At 46.3% G+C, this 17,390-nt stretch overlaps 1 protein-coding gene across 5 annotated transcripts in view; it reads left to right on the top strand.

The window, feature by feature from the left end:
- PHF24 (PHD finger protein 24) overlaps window positions 1–13,511 on the top strand; it is a 114,070-nt gene extending 100,559 nt beyond the window's left edge. For 2 of the 5 annotated variants that reach the window (XM_053569843.1, XM_053569835.1), the window contains 7 exons: window positions 554–933; window positions 1,603–1,788; window positions 6,949–7,027; window positions 7,333–7,538; window positions 7,857–8,017; window positions 8,333–8,431; window positions 8,742–13,511. In XM_053569843.1, coding sequence (XP_053425818.1) covers window positions 556–933; window positions 1,603–1,788; window positions 6,949–7,027; window positions 7,333–7,538; window positions 7,857–8,017; window positions 8,333–8,431; window positions 8,742–8,838 — 1,206 coding nt within the window. In that variant the 5' untranslated portion in view covers window positions 554–555 and the 3' untranslated portion in view covers window positions 8,839–13,511. Of the gene's footprint in view, window positions 1–553; window positions 934–1,602; window positions 1,789–6,948; window positions 7,028–7,332; window positions 7,539–7,856; window positions 8,018–8,332; window positions 8,432–8,741 lie in introns of those variants that run through there. The other 3 variants (XM_053569862.1, XM_053569852.1, XM_053569869.1) reach the window with 3 other exon arrangements.
- The last annotated feature ends 3,879 nt before the right edge of the window (window positions 13,512–17,390 follow it).

Raw genomic sequence — 17,390 nt, 5'->3', positions numbered from 1 at the left:
TCTTATGTTCTCCTCATTACAGCCTTATGAAATGGACCGGGCAGACAATCTTCACTCCATATATGGAAAAATCAAGTCACAGGGCCAGTCAGAAGTAGAACCAGAGTCTTCTGACTCCTTAACATATGCTCTCTCCACCACACCATGCTACTGAGTTCTAAAAGAGGGAGAAATTGCTTATTTATTTATTTTTATTTTTATTGAGACAGAGTCTAACTTTGTTGCCCTTGGTAGAGTGCCATGGCATCACAGCTCACAGCAACCTCCAACTCTTGGGCTTAAGAGATTCTTTGGCCTCAGCCTCCCAAGTAGTTGGGACTACAGGCTCCCGCCACAACGTCTAGCTATTTTTTGTTTGTTTGTTTGTTTGTTTTTAGCAGGCTGGGACTGGGTTCAAACCCACCAGCCCTGGTGTATGTGGCTGGCACCCTACGTGTGCCTCCTGAGAAACTGCTTATTTAATAGTAGCTCCTCCCACTTAAGTTGAAACTGATTGGCTTGACACATTCAGCCATTGGTTGAATCTATGCCCCTCTGCTTTTTATCCATACAGCCATGGGGGTGTTGATGTCTAAGCGGCAGACAGTGGAGCAGGTACAGAAGGTGAGCCTGGCTGTATCTGCCTTCAAGGATGGGCTGCGGGACAGGCCTTCCATTCGACGCACAGGCGAACTGCCAGGGTCCCGCCGTGGCACAGTAGAGGGCTCTGTCCAGGAGGTACAAGAAGAGAAAGAAGCAGAGGCAGGCGCCCCAGTGGTCCAGGAAGAGAGCAGTGTCAACCGCGCAGCCTGGGAGCGGCTCAGAGATGGGCGTGGAGTGGAACCTGAGGACTTTGACAGGAGCAGTCGTTTCACACCACCTGCCTTCATCCGCCCCACCCGGAAGCTGGATGATGACAAGCCTCCAGAAATCTGCCTACAGCCCAGGGAGTCTGTGAGTGTCCAGTTAGGGCAAGATCCACAAATCTTAGTCCATCTGAGGATCAGGCAGCAGGACAGGGGAGGCCTGGGTGTAGTGAAGGTGAGACTCAAATTTGGAGCTGAGTCCAAAACAATCTATGGATTTCTTCCACAAGAGTAAAATGTTTTGTTACATCCTGGATTCATCTCAGTGAAACCCTTGGAGCAATGGGTGATAAGGAATAACACCATGGTGGGTCTTCTGCCAACCTTCCTGCCCACGGGTTCTCAACCACAGATAGTACTACTCTGTGTAGGAGACGTTGGGAGGAGAGAGTTTGGGGGTGTCACAATAACTAGAAGCTGCTACTGGTATTTGGTGCCAAGAAAACCAGGGATGCTAAATGTCCTGCAGTACCTGGGACAATCTCTCAGATAGATTGTTTTTTTTTTTTCCCCAAAATACCAGTAGCATCCCTGTTCATAAACATAGTCACAAAAGCCTGAACAACTGGAAGAGCCTCCTGGTTCTTGTCTTCCAGAAAGAAATCTCTATTGCCTTAAGAGTAGCTTCCATTAGACATGTTTGTTTAGGCTGCTCCAGGGATACTCAACCCCATGCAGGTAGCTCTGTGCTTAGTGGCCATAGGATCTTGCTGCCTATGCTTACACATCCCTACTCACTCCTGCCATCTTTCTTCAGGTTGTCAATGATGAGATGTGTGATGTCTGTGAGGTTTGGACAGCTGAGAGCCTGTTCCCGTGCAGAATCTGCACCAGGGTTTTCCATGATGGCTGCCTGCGCCGCATGGGTTACATCCAAGGAGAAGGTGCAACGGAGGTGACCGAGATGGCCCACACGGAAACAGGCTGGAGCTGCCACTACTGTGTGAGCCTGGATGGCAGGGACAACAGGACTTGGCACTTTTCCTGGAGGCCCAGTCTTAGAACACTTGTTCCTGGGCAGTGACCTAAAGAGTTTCCTAATAGTACATATGAGGGTCCTAGAGCTAGGATGGGGTTTCTCAACCTCAGAACTATTGACATTTGAGGCTAGATAGTTCTTTGTGTTGGGGACCAGATGCACTGTAGGATGTTTAGCAGCATCCCTGGCCTCTAGTCTACAAGATGCCAATTGCACATACCCCCAGTGGTGACAACCAAAATATCTCCAAATATTACCAAATATGTCCTGGAAGGAACAAAATCACCCTCAGTTGAGAACCACTGAGATAGAGGATTAACTGAGTTGAATGAGTCCTAATGACTCAAAAATATTTCTGTTTGGAGCAGTGCTTTCTCTAATAGTCTGTAGTTGTCATTAATTGTATTTATCTGAAAACGAACCTTAGATCCTAACCAGCTTGCTTCCAATAGGGATAGATTCTGTCACAGGAAAACATCTTAATTCTGAGATCTCACTTGGCCATCACTTGACTCTTAAAAGCATTTGTCCTTCATCTCTGAAGTGGTCAATATGTGAATTAAATAACAAAGCTCTATTGATTCAGAACTTTGCAAATTATACATAGTATATAAATGCCTTACAGCTTTTAATGAAGGACAGAATCTAAGGTTTCCACTGGAAGCCAGATTCATATCCATTTCTTACCACACCTGAATAGAGTGCAACCCTTGGCATGCTGATTTGTGTCTTGCAAATCTCGTCATTATTTATTGCTCTCAGAGTGAGGAGCATCTGCTGATCCCCCTCTTATTCTTACTGCCTAGGAGAAAGCAGAAGTGTGCTGTTTTCTAACAAATAACTCTATGGCTCGTGCAAAAGTATAGAACAGTTACTTTGAACCACTTAAACACCTTTCTCCCTAGATTATACCACACCAGACCCTGCTGTACAGACAGCCTTCTCTTATACCAGTCAATATAACTCTGATGCCCACCTTTCCTTCGGTGACTCTGTTTCTCCATGTGCTGCGGCTGTGTGACTGGGTTAAAAGTGTCTCCTTCCTGACCCCTAGGAACCCACTGCTCCCTTCCCAGCCTTCTGTCACTGTCCTACCATCATTACCACCACTCTCCAGTGGGCTTTTCACAAAGGCTTCTTCAAAGCTCCTGCCCTTTCTTTCCTTCCCTTCATAGTCAGGCTTCTTAAAAGAACTTCATCGTCTCCTTGTGGCTCCTCAACCACTTGTAAGTGACTTCTGCATCCATCATTCTGCTGAATTGGCTCTTCCTAAGGTCTCCAATGACCTACTAAATGTTAAACCCAGAGACCTTTTCTTAGGCATCTTCTCACTTAACATCTTTGAAGTATTTGGTGTTTCTTTATTTTCCCCTCTTTTTTTAGGGTTTATGTATTTTTATGAGAATTATCACACAAGATCTAGAAATTAGAGAAAATAGAAAATCAACCAAATCCCACTTCACTTGTATAAACACTATTAACATTACCTCCTACACTGTGCAACTCTCTTTTCTTAGTATCCAGTACTTTCTTCTCTACTGATTCTCCTCCAACCTTCTTTTCTGACCCTTCTGTCTCAATGCCCTTAGTTTCTTGTCTCAGTCCAAAATTCTGGTGTATCTCAGGGTTCTGTTATTAACACTCTTCTTTTCTCACTGTACACTGTCTCTTTGGGTGATTTCATCTACAGCCACCATTTCAGCACTAATGACTCCCATATCTGTGTGTCCAGACTTAAATTTCCTGTCTCTTAGATTTATTCATCTTGATGTCTCATAGGTATTTCACGTTCAATATGCCCCCAAATGAAATGGAGGAAGCCTCTATTTCTTATCTCTATGAATAATAATGCCACCACCACCCCCCAGTTACCAATCCCAGCTTATTTCTCTTCCTCATCCCTCACATCCAGTAAGTCAGCAGGTCCTACTGATGCTGCCTGTACTATCTCTCACATCTCCCCACTGACTTCTCCCCTCTCAGGTTTCAGGTTAATCACTTATTTTTTCTTACCTGTGTTATTGCAATAGCTACCTCATCTCCCCATGCCTCCCCACACCTCCCCGATTTTCTGTTTTCTCTAGTTTCTATATCTTATATGGTAATTCTCATAAAAATACACAAACCCTCCAAACTTTACTTCTGTAATCCATTTTTCACACAGCAATCAGAGATCTGACTGTGGCACTCTCCATTTAAAAACCCTTCAGTGGTTCTCCTTTGCCCTCCGAATAAAAGCCTGGGCTAGAGTGCCCTGGCCTCAGTGTAGCCTACAACAACCTCAAATTCCTGGGCTTAAGTGATCCTTGTGCCTCAGCCTCCCAAGTAGCTGGGATTACAGGTTCCCCACCACTACAGCTAGCTAATTATTTTTCTATTTTTAGTAGAGACAAGGTCTAACTTTGCTCAGGCTAGTATTATATCAATTTTTTAAAAGTGTTGTTAGGCACAGTGGCTCACTCCTAGACTCCCGACACTTTGGGAGGCCAAGACAGGAGGATTGCTTGAGTCCAGGAATTTGAGGCAAGCCTGGACAGTGTAGTAAGACCCCATCTCTACAAAAGATAAAAGAAAAAAATTAGGTGTGGTCGCACACATCTGTCATTTCAACTATTTGGGAGGCTGACACAGGAGGATTGCTTGAGCCCAGGTGTGTGAAGTTATTGTGAGCTATGATTGTGCCACTGCATTCTAGCCTGGGCAACAGAGTGAGATCCTATCTCAAACAAGAAAAAATTATAGAAAAAAATAAAGAATGGTTTAGGTTCTTTATGAAACCCACAAATGAATACTCATAAAATATCTGCTCTTGTTCTCTACTGGTCTTTTAGATAAAATATTAACTTTCTACTAGAAAGAATCTTTGATAGTTTAAGGACTATCTAGTAATTTTAACAAAATAAGGTATCAGTGCTCATTTGGAAATGAAACTTTTACAGCACCATGAAAAATTCGTTTGAGTTTGTAACTGGGTTATAGCTTTCATGTGAAAGCCATAAATTAGTTTCATAGTAGGGCTGAGTACATTGGATACTTTTTCTTCCATTCTTGAGATACTTTACTAAGAAAAATATGTTCCAGCTCCATCCACGTAAACATGAAAGAGGTAAAGTCTCCATCTTTCTTTAAGGCTGCATAATATTCCATGGTGTACATATACCACAATTTATTAATCCACTCGTGGATCGATGGGCACTTGGGCTTTTTCCATGATTTAGCAATTATGAATAGGGCTGCAATAAACATTCTGGTACAAACATCTTTGTTATGATGTGATTTTTGGTCTTCTGGGTATATGCCTAGTATAGGATTGAATGACAGATCTATTTTTAGATCTCTAAGTGTTCTCCATATATATTTCCAAAAGGAATGTATTAATTTGCATTCCCACCAGCAGTGTAGAAGTGTTCCCTTTTCTCCACATCCACGTCAACATCTCTGGTCTTGGGATTTTGTGATATAGGCTAATCTTACTGGAATTAGATGATATCTCAAAGTAGTTTTGATTTGCATTTCTCTGATGATTAAAGATGAGAATTTTTTCATATGTCTGTAGGCCGCGCACCTGTCTTCTTCAGAGAAGTTTCTCTTCAAATCCCTTGCCCAGCCTGCGATGGGATCACTTCTTCTTTTCTTGTTTATACATTTGAGTTCTCTGTGGATTCTGGTTATTAAACCTTTGTCGGAGACATAACCTGCAAATATCTTCTCCCATTCTGAGGGCTGTTTGCTTGCTTTACTTACTGTGTTCTTGGATGTGCAGAAGCTTTTTAGTTTGATCAGGTCCCAGTAGTGTATTTTTGAAGATGCTTCAATTGTCCGGGGGGTCCTCCTCAGAAAATGCTCGCCCAGACCAATTTCTTCAAGGGTTTTCCTGCACTCTCTTCTAGTATTTTTATAGTTTCATGTCTTAAGTTTAAATCTTTAATCCAGTCAGAGTCTATCTTAGTTAATGGTGAAAGGTGTGGGTCCAGTTTCAGTCTTCTGCAGGTTGCCAGCCAGTTCACCCAGCACCATTTGTTAAATAGGGAATCTTTTCCCCACTGAATTATGTTAACCAGTGTGATGAAAATGTGTCAAACGGTCTATGAAACTAGTGTATGGTGCCCCATGATCACATTAATGTACACAGCTATGATTTAATAAAAAATAAAATAAATAAAATAGTTAAAGGTGAAAAAAAATTCATTTGAGTTTAGAAACCTTGTCACAATGGCATCTTTTAAAACTCTACTAGAGTTATTTAAAGTGATACAAATTGGCTCAACGCCCGTAGCACAGTGGTGAAGGTGCCAGCCACATACACCAAGGGTGCTGAGTTCAAACCCAGCCCAGGACAGCTAAATGGCAGCAATGGCAACTGCAACAAAAAATAACCAGACACCAGGCGGTGCCTGTGGTTCAAGGAGTAGGGCACCGGTTCCATATGCCGGAGGTGGTGGGTTCAAACCCAGCCTCGGCCAAAAAAAAAAAAAAAATAACCAGACATTGTGGTGGGCGCCTGTAGTCCGAGCTACTTGGGAGGCTGAGGCAAGAGAATCACTTAAGCCCAAAAGTTGGAGGTTGCTGTGAGCTGTGATGCCACAGCATTCTACCAAGGGTGACACAGTGAGACTCTGTCTCAAAATAAATAAATAAATAAATAACGTGATACAAATCACTAGAAACAGAAGTAGAATTAAAATACTTCTGAGCACAGCCTAACACAGAAGGCCAACTACATGAAATGGATACAGAGGGATGAGCTCTGGGCTATAGAGGTAGGGATTCACAGTACCCTGTCAGTGAGTCCTTATTCCCTATAGTAGCTTCCTAAGGCACTTCCAAGAGCTCCCTGGGTTAGCTTGGAGGATAATTTGAAAAACACTATTTTAGTAAAAAGGACTCAGGAGTTGGGTCAGGATATCCGGGTTCTGAGAAAGATCTACTCCAGAGTTAAGGTAACTCGGGGCAAGTCCTTTCTTTACCTTTTCTAGTGTCTCAATCTCCTTGATTATGAATAGAAGGCTGGGATTAAATGATCTTGGAATTGCTTTATATTTGAAATACTATTTCCATCCCTCTTGATCCTTGCCTTTCTTACTGGCCTGTATGGCCAGTGACTCAGCTCTTCCTTATTTTCAGGACAACCTCAACTTGCTGCTTACTGAGGAAGAAATGTATAGCCTCACAGAGACCTTTCAGCAATGCAAAGTCATCCCTGGTAAGGTTGGATGGTGATGCCAGGATGGAGTGGGGGTGGTCAGATTTCTCCTTCATGCTCACGAGGATGAACTATGAAAGGAGTATTTCAGGTTTAGGGGTTGGGGGGACAGGAGGCAGATGATTCCTTGTTCTTGAGTTGTTGGCCAGCCGGGGCTTACACCACCTGCTATAGCCTGAGTTGCCCTGGCCATGGGAGGCAAAGATTCAACAAGAGCTTGGGTGTAGGAGCATTTAGGGTATCCTAGAGGTGAGTGGAGGTACCTTGGATGGGCAGGCATGGCCAGCATGGGGTGCCTCCCACAGATTGCTCCCTGACACTGGAGGACTTTCTGCGCTATCGCCACCAAGCAGCGAAGCGGGGGGGAAATGACAGAGCCCTGAGCGAGGAGCAAGAAGAACAGGCAGCCCGCCAGTTTGCAGCCCTGGACCCTGAACATCAAGGCCACATAGAGTGGCCTGACTTCCTGTCCCATGAGTCCGTCCTACTTTTGCAGCATTTGCGTCCTCAGGTGAGGGCCAGCTGGGGTAAATGTCCATGAAATTCAGGTTATGGGCCTGGGAAGCATGCTGGGTGGTTGGGAGAACAATGGATACTATCTGAGCAGTGACCAGTACACAGAAATGGGCCCAGATTCCAGCCGTGCCCAGGCTGGGAAACTAACTAAAGAAGATTGATTGCACAGGACTCCACTGAAAGTGTTGGTGCTACGAGAAAGGCTCTGGACAACTTCTAAAGGAGGCTGCAAAGAGGGTAATAAAAGTAGGAGTCTCTGTGGGTTGATGGTTTACAAGATGTCATCTCTGAGATCTTGCCTCTTCTTCCCCAGAACTCTCTGTTGAGGCTTCTGACAGTTAAGGAGCGAGAACGAGCCCGAGCCACCTTCCTGGCACTGGGCAGTGGAAACGCCATCAGTGAGGCAGAGTGTGGCCGCGCCCAGCATTCTTGGTTTTGCAAACGTCTTACAGAAGCTCCATCCTGCAGTGTCAGGTTTTGCTCCTTACAAGTCCCTGCTCCCACTTGGCCTCCCTTCCTGCTTTTTTCTTGCCAGTGGCCCTTGGTGTAAAATATACCTTCCTGCTTCCCGTGCCAACAATTGGATGAGGATCCTCCTGTGCATGGGGCAGAGGATGATGATGCCCACTGGCCAAGGCATAGGGCAGCTTCTACTCTTAAGCTCTGTGTTACCACATGTCAGAAAGGCCTGGACATGCATGTCAAGGGCCATGGGCTGAACAGTGTTTTGGAGGGGCAGAGGCCAGGCCTTTCACTGTCCTACTCCTAACCATGTATCCTTGTGCTCAGCAGCATCAGCCATGTGGGTCCCATAGCTGACAGCAGTCCAGCCAGCAGCAGCAGCAAGAGTCAGGACAAGACCCTGCTGCCCACAGAGCAGGAGTCCAGGTGAGTAGAACCTCCTCACCTGTCTGTCTTCTGTTCCCTCTGCACCCCTCCACATATACACACAAGTACGAGCAGCCATTACCCACTTCCCAGAAACCACCTCCGGGACCGCACATGTTCCTCCAGATCCCTAGGGCCAGCCAGCTGGCTATTTGGCTTGGCAGCACAGCCAGCCATAACCATGTCAGGCATGAGCCAAGACTTCTCTGAGTTATATGCCTACCCAAAGCATGCTGCCCTGGAATCAGATCTCATGAGCTTTCAGGCCCTGCAACCAGCTTCATGAACCTCTTCTTTGCTTCCACTCTAGATTTGTGGACTGGCCCACCTTCCTGCGAGAGAATGTCCTCTACATCTTAGCTGCTCGCCCCAACAGTGCAGCCATTCACCTGAAACCCCCAGGATAGCATGGAGCAGAGAAGCTTGGTTCGGGGACAGTGACATCCTCTCCCTCCTTTCCTCTTTCCCTTCCCCCCACCAACCTCTGGCACTAAGACTCATGGAGATGGGGCCCTGCCAGCATCTTAACTTGTCACCGAGCTGTAGAACACTGAAATTACCATTGCCCTCACAACAGAGGCAATGAACGCATTGCCACAGCAAAGAAGCCCTGGAAGCTGTAGCCGTATCTGCTCCTGGACCACCTCCTGCCCTCACATAGACTGGAACTGCCACCACACACATATGTGCATGCACTGCACACACATGCACATGCGTGCCCAGCTGTCCATGCCTTCAGAAGCCTGTTTATTTTTGAGTTGAAACAGGACCAAAGTCCCTTTGTGAGGCCCTAGTATAGAGGAGGGAGTCTTTACTCACCCTTTCTGTTAACCAGTTCTGATTGCCAATAGATAAGCCTCTGGCCAAGTGATTCTTAATAAGGGTACATCCAGACTCACATGCCCTCCTTGAGATTCTGACCGACCCCTCTTCCCTCATTGAAAATCCTTTCTGTGGGGTGGTGCCTGTGGCTCAGTGGGTAGGGTGCTGGCCCCATATACCAAGGTGGCACGTTCAAACCTGGCCCTGGCCAAATTGCAACAACAACAAAAAAAAGTTGGGCATGGTGGCAGGCGCCTGTAGTCCCAGCTACTCGGGAGGCTCAGGCAAGAGAATCGCCTAAGCCCAGGAGTTGGAGGTTGCTGTGAGCTGTGACAGCACGGCACTCTACCAAGGGCAATAAAGTGAGACTCTGTCTCTAAAAAAAAAGAAGAAGAAAAGAAAATCCTTTCCGTGGTGAGCCACTGTCACTAGTAGGTATGTACGATGTGCCTCAGCTTTATTGAGGTGGGAAAATAGTTGAAAACCACCGCTGCAGTTCAGCCTATTATTTATTTAAATTCTAATTCCGGGTGGCAGAGAAAGCAATTAGCTAGTAGAATCCTGGTTAGAAAAGGGCCCCCTCCCAGAGATACAAAATTCCAGGAACCTCTCAACCAGGTCATCCAAGTCCAAAAGTCTGTAGCAGAACAGTTAAAAACCAAGGTGAGTCTTCTTGGCCCTGTTTTTCAGGTGATAGCTCATGCCCAGATCCCCCAGGGCTCTGAAAGGAACAAATACAATGGCAGGAGTTACAACCCTCTGTTAGATGATTTAGCCAAGTCAGCTACCACAGGACCAACAAGGACATGGTCTGGATGGAAGAGAAGAGGCTCAGGCTCTTGGATTGTTCCAGCTCAACTCAGCTATAGACCTAGGAAAGTGACCTCTGTGTGGAAATCGCAGCCAGCCTCTTCCACGGCCCAAGAAAGAGCAGCTCTGCAGATGCCACAGCAGACTCCTTTCAGCCATCCTGACATTGAGGACAGGAGACTGTAGCTTAAGAAAATTTGCATCTCAGCTCTTTCAAGCAGAGGAGTCCTGGGAAAGCCTCACAGAAGTTTTCCCCTTCTCCCTGTCACTGGGTGTGTCCTCAGTTGCTGTTTCTCCCACTGCTCACTGAGAGTCCTTGTCCACTAGGCTGGGTCCTCCTGGCATGGGAGGACTTTGGAGGCAAGCAGAGGCTACCACAGTGCACCAAGCCTGGATTCCAAGCCCCACCTCCCCTTCCTAAGTTCTTGTGAAATTCTCAAGTCAGTGCAGGTTGTGGGTCACCCTGGGATCCAGGTTCTAGGTTTCTGTTTCCAATCTAATGACTTAAGTGTTGCCAGATCTGACTTCCAAGGGTTATTCAAGATGGAGTTAAGCTCAGTCATGCAGAAGCTAACATATCTTCATTGCTCAAGGCACTCATGCTAAATTGAGTACTTACAGAAGAATGTTCCTATCTCTCAGTGTTGAGATCCTCAGAGGAAAACAAGGAGCTGCAGCCAGGGACTGGTAAGAGCCCTGTGTAGTCTCCTCTTGTAGGAATTGCTTGAGCTGGGAGCAGGACAATTAACTACTGGAGTTGAATTACTTAGGACTGAAATGAAGCAGACAGGAGACAAATATTCATATGTATGGCCCTGAACATTTCAAAACCCACATTTTTTGTAAATACTCCTCAGCTATACTCCCAGGACTGATGAGGGGCCGTTATTCAGTCTGGTCAAAAAAAAAACAGAAAAGAAAAGAAAGCACATGAATCTTGGGCCAAGGACTGTATCTGAAGCAACCAAACCTGGGGGTTTGCGCTGAGAACATTAAAGCACATAAAGCACAGGGGCTCTTGTTTACCCTCCTGGCAGATCACCCTCTGTGCCAGTGGCCTTGGGCTGCTTGATCTCATGGAGAGGGCATTTTAAGTAAAGACAGCACTGGGCTATGAGATCTGAACAGCTTTTTTCTCCTGCCTCATCAGTCACAGGGACTGGAAGTCCATCTTTTGCCCTGACCCTCCACAGATCAAGGTAACACCTACCTCTTTGTAGTTGCTACTTCTAGCTCTCTGTGGGTGAATGGTGACATGGGTTCCTGCTCTATCCCAGGGTTGCTTTCTGTGAGTGACATTCCATGGGTCGCTGGATCAGGCCTGCTCTATCCCAGGCCCTGGAGTTCTGTCATGACAGGAGCAGGCCCATTTGGGATCACCCTCTTCCCTATTCTAGGACAGCAAGCTTCCTTGGTGAGGGTGTGTTGCAGAGGGCCCAGGGGATGCTACCTCCAGCAAAGAATAGATTCCCTGGTCCAGGGGAGTAGAAAAGCACAGAGGAGCAGTTGGGCCCTTCACCATAGGCATCTAACATTTTACCAAACGGGAAATTTCATTGCTCCCCAAGTCCAGTCCAGAATTGCAGAAGTCCCACCCAAGTCCCCATCCAGAATCTTCCATTATAGTGCCCTAATCCCTAAAGCCCCTCTGCAGTATGTGTGGAGATTTTAAAACATTTAAAGACCTAGTGAGGTCCATTCTCTTTTCAAGCCCTTCCATCACTGTGACTCTTTGAAATTCTGCCAAGTACAAATATGAATGTCTGGCTCTCATAAAAGTATGAGAAAATGTTTTAATCTTTTCTTGGCTGCCCAAAATTGAGATCAGTGCTTTTCCAAGCACACCACCACCACCCCACCACCCCCAACCAAGGAAGGCTTTGGTTAGGGATCTGTTCCCTATGAAAACCACTTGCTAGTATTCTCTTCCCTGTGTTCATATTTAAATAGGGGCAACTGGATAAACAAAGCTGCAGGGACAGAGGCTAGCTGAGCATGTGGCTGTGGCCATGTAACCTCACCAGATCTGCTTCTTGGTTTTTTTCTACTGAAGCCAACCTTCCCCAACAGAACAGTTGCGCAGTGGCCCCTGTGGGATCTAGGGATGGAGCAGTTCTCTCACTCCTAGGGATTGATCCAAGTCTCAAGTTTTCTTCTTTAAGGACAGCAACAGCAGAAACCATGAGATACATTGCTTCTTTCTGCCCGCAGCCCAAGCAACTGGGGCTGGAAGTGCAAACGTTGACCTTTCTGGCTCTGGTGCTCCCTATGGGCTGTCACCTTGGCCTTGTTTAAGTGGCCAGGTCTTTGGGTTCCCCTAATCCCACCACCAGTATGGAAAGCACAGAACTAAACTGCCAGGGTTGTGCCCAAGTCTCTTACCCCAAAGCACAACCTCAACCATTGCAGGTATCACAGCTTCAGTAAAAGTGGTGCCAGGAAGTTCTAAACCCAAGATGAAAGCTTAGCAGAAACTGTCAGGGCCTCAGGCCAGCCTTGACTACCCCAGAGCCAAGAGTAACCTCCAGACAGGACTGAGAACTGGTAGCAGGCTCTAGTGACCCTGCAAGCATATTCCTTTCAGACTAGTAGAGTGAAGGCAAATAACATGCATGGTACTAAAAGGCAGGACAAGCTTGATAACCAGAATTTCAGGACATCCTGGCAGCACCTATAACCATGGTCTCTCTTTATCCCACTCCTATTTACAGTGAAATAAAATTGCTACTTTTATTCAGGCCACTTAGTTTGAATTTGCCCAATATCTCTCTGGGCCCCTGGCTGCAGCCCGACAATGGGATCTCCTGGAGTGGGGGATCTTAATGCATAATGCCTGGTCCTGACAGATCAGCTCTGGAGTGGGGTGAGACCAGGCATTTTTCCTGCTGTTGCTTTCCTGCTACCACTATTTTTGGCAACCTTGAAGGGAAAAGAAAATGAACATGTTAACTGAATTTCCACTAGCCCCAACCAGCACTCTGGGCCACATGCCTCAATGAGCATAGCGGAGAGGTCAGTCTGGTCTGGGCCAGTGACTAAGAAGCTCAGTTGCAAACCAGTCTGCATAGCACTGGGTAGGCACAATCACAGATGAGACATCAAGGTATAAGCAGCAAGGCCTCTCCATATCTGTGGTGAAGCAAGGACTTCAGGCTTACCTCCAGCCAGTTGGGGTTGGCCTGTGATCTGTGTCCCAGCCAAACAGCTTGTGAGGAGGGCTCTGAGAGCACTTGAATAACAATGCAGGATCCATGCCCCTTGGTCCCTCATTCCTTTCCCATGTGCTTTTCTGCCGAAGGTAATTTGACAGTGAGCTGAAGGGGACACCCCCAGGCCCTGTCTCTCCATCTCTATAGCTGCATGCTCCTCCCTGTGGCCAGCCTTCACAGGCACTCCATTAGGAGCTACTGCTCCCAAGGCTGGGCACAGTGGAAATCATAATAAAGAGATTGTGATGCTATTTTGGCTTCCTGTTTCCTGTTGTTTGGGGAACCTGCCATTTCTGTGTAGTTTCTCATTATTGACCAATTCTTGAATCTGAGCATAAGACGGGCAGCTGTGGCCTCCGGGAAGATAGCAGTGCACTGTGGCTCTCTTTCTAGAGCTTTCCTGGCTCTGACCTTTCCAATAAGCAAGTGACAGTTGGGGATAGGGGTACCACATGTGCAGACCCAGATGTACAGATACCTCTGTGTTCCACTACAGATACAGAAGGGACATGGCACTGAAGGGAGAATCTAGAGTTATTGAAGAAATTGAGACAGGCCTCTCAGTCTGTCTTTTACATTGTTTATCCCTCTCCACCAAGAGCTAGTGTTAGATGTTTTGCCTAATTCCTACTGAGCTACAAAGTAGGGAAGCTCATTGGCTATTTTCTGTTGGTCTTCTAGGCTCTCTCTGACCTGAGCTCCCCATTTTTGCAAATTGTTTTAATGTGGCATGATAAAGTGAGGAAAACTAAAGTCCTCCCTTTTACCTGGTGAGAACAAAGCCAAGTTACCTGTAGATGGGAAGGCATCTCTAGGCTGGATCAGAGGCAGATATTCTTCCAAAGCCATAGAGGGTCCTAAGTACAAGTAATTCCTAACAGTTTTCAGCACTTACTACACGGGGGCAGTGCTTTGATAAAGCAGCTAATCTTCAACCCTATGAGATTTGTATTACAGATGAAGAAAGAGGGGACCAGAAATGCTGAGTTTCCCAAGGTTACACAATCACACTGCTGGGAATTGGGGGAACTAAGTAGTCTGCCTTCAGCACCCATGTTCTTGGCCACTTTATTATACTGTCAAAGTACACCTCAAGGGAACCACTGATGTGTGGCCTAACACCTCTCTTTCCACCCTGGGAACAGACGTGGACTGGTAACCAGGCATGTAATCCTGTCGCAGATTTCCTACCACCTGCACAACTCACACCACTCACTGACTAGGTTCCCATGCTCTTCTCCCTGGATTTTTCCTATGAGGGTCCTCCAGACTCAGAGCACCTTAATGACCTTCCACTAGCCCCTTCTCTTTGTCTCCAGGCTCAGTGAAGCTAAGCACTGGGACAGAAAGAGAGGCTATAAAGGCTGGATCTCTGTGGACCCTAATGAGTAGGTTTTCCTTACCTTCGGTGCAGCACTTTAGACTCCCCTAGGACTGTTCCTCTTGCCAACTGCCGCTTGCTCCAAGAGCTGGCTCATGCCTCCATTCCACACAAACCTCCACCCACCCTGTCCTGCTCTGACTTAAGTGCACTCCCTCTTTATCCCAAGGGAAAGTCTCCACAAAGACAAACAAAGCCTTGCTAAATTTACTAAACACATTCTCTCTCCCACCTCACCTTTTTAGGGATTGCTTGGAGTTTGACTTTGCTGAACCTCAGTTTCCTCATGTGGAAAAATCTGGAAAAGAATCCCTGCCCTGCCAGCCTCCTTGGGCTGGTAGCTGAGTGAAAACAGAATGAGTTTAGTAAGCGGAGAGAGGTTTATACACTGTAAGGCACTGAATAGCAAGGATCTCTGCTCCATCTGAAGGCTGTGTGTCATCCCCACCCTCCCACAGGCCCAAGCATAGCTAGGGGTGCCTCTGTCCACAGTGCTGAAGTCACACTCAGCCAAGCCAGCTGGTGACCTCCAATCCCTCTTTATCCCACCTCTTCCTTTTTTCCTTCTTTCTTTTTTTTTTTTTAAGAGACGGAGTCTTGCTCTGTCACCCAAGCTAGAGGACAGTGGTGTGGTCATAGCTCACTATAATCTCAACCTCCTGGGCTCAAGAGATCCTTCCACTTCAGCCTCCCAAGTAGATGGGACTACAGGTGCACACCCGCAAGCCTGGCTAATTTTTACAATTTTTTTTTCTAAATAGAGTTTCATAGCTGGCTGCAGTGGCTCACACCTGTAATCGTAGTACTCTGGGAGGCCAAGAGGGGTGGACTGCTTGAGAGTGAGACCTCATCTCTACTAAACATAGAAGAACTAGCCAGGTGTTGTGGTGGGCACCTGTAGTCCCACCTACTGAAGAGGCTGAGGCAAGAGGATCACTTGAGCCTAGGAGTCTGAGGTTGCTGTGAGCTATACAGTACAGTACTCTAGCATAGAAAAGAGTTTTGGCCTTAACTTGGTATGGGTGACCAGTAAGAGGTGGCTGCCACAAAAAAAGGCTCGCTATGTTTCCCAGGCTTGTCTCAAACTCCTGGCCTCAAGCAATCCTCCTGCTTCAGCCTCCCAAAGTGCTAGGATTACAGACATGAACCACCACACCCAGCCTCTTTGTCCCATCTTTAAGTAAACATCAAGTGCAGAGATTTCCAAGGCAAGTATTGCCCTAAAACTCAGAAGTGTTGCCAAAAATTTTTTTATTTAACTTATTTCAAATATCTTTGTAAAATGAATATAACTCTCCTTTCAAAAAACAGTAAGTACAAATGAGAAAGAAGTGATTTGGAAGCTCAGAAAAGAGTTTTGGCCTTAACTTGGTATGGGTGACCAGTTAGAGGTGGCTGCCAAAAACAGAGTTAAACTGAGGCAATATGGAAGGAAGTTCAAAGTCAAAGGAGAGAGAAGCAGGAGAACCCCTGGAAAAAGCTAATCAAGCCAGGCACTACAAACTGAGACCCCTTCAAGGGAACATGATCTTAGTTCCCTTCATGAGCAAGGCAGATGAATAACCCATGTAGGTGGGAGTTCTGGAGAGAAGCAGACTTGAAAGGCGCAGATGGCTGATGTTCTGCAGATGGGGTTGATGAGGTCAATGTGTTCTTGAGGACAAAGCTAAGATAAAAGGTGGATACAATGGGAGGCACACTTCTGCTCACTAGGATCAAAAAATAACTGTACCAGAGAAGGCAGTGAAGTTGTATGAGCATGTGACAGAAATATTGAGTTGGGTGTGAGATAACTTACTAGGTATCCAGTCTTCTTGAGACCTGAGATGCCAGTAAACAGTTAAGCTCCTTCTCATAGGTTCCCAGACCTGAGTCCAGCTTCTCCAGAAGGAGAAGATCCATGATTTTAAGGATCCACATGAACCCAAAGTTTTGGCATCCACAACTTGGAAACTTCAATTTCTTTAGTTCACAGGTGGGCTGGTGGAGCTTGTCTCTAGAACCTGATGTTGCACGCCCTCTACTGGTCATCCCTAACACTGTCCTCTCACCCCAAGGCAAGAAATAACCCTTTTGAACCTTTCATGGTTCTAGTCAGTGTAGGTTCAGAACATGCAGGGAGACACCTGTGAGTACTGGGAAGTTAGACTCCTAGTTAGAGCTCAGTTAGTGTATAGGGTCAGGAATGATTATGAGGATGAATCCAAGTACCAAAATTAGAGGTCAGCCATGTCTAGGAGGAAGGTTTAGGCTGAGGCTGAATTGAGGAAACTGTCTCGTCCAGGACTATAACCAGGTTCAGTGTCTTAGGCTGAAGCCAAAGTTGGAGACTCAGTATGGGACAAAATTCTGAGCTTGGGTGTCAGCATAAAGTATGTATCAGGTGAGATGCTAAACATCTGACCACAGGGAGTAGTCAGTCTGTATCCGGGCTAATGGGTCAATGCAGCATTCCTACACCTGGGTGAAAGCATCAGGTAATGAATACCTAATCACTTCAAGCAGAGACATTTCCCAGGGAGAAGTTTAAGTGATGGGGGACAAAATAAAGTGGTCACTAATTTCTAAGGAACTCCTAACTTTAAAGATGCTAATGGGCAGACTGGGGATCCTCTTTTTCCTCAGAAGGTGGATCCCAGTATTCTAGTTCCAGCTTCCTGATAAAGGCCCCCCCAACACACGCACATACTACTGCATACAAATCATAGGTAAATTTGGGGGAAAGGAGAGGCTCAAG

Source organism: Nycticebus coucang, chromosome 2 (genome assembly GCF_027406575.1).
Source record: "Nycticebus coucang isolate mNycCou1 chromosome 2, mNycCou1.pri, whole genome shotgun sequence".
Taxonomy (NCBI): Eukaryota; Metazoa; Chordata; class Mammalia; order Primates; family Lorisidae; genus Nycticebus; species Nycticebus coucang.
This window is presented reverse-complemented; position numbering and strand designations above follow the sequence as displayed.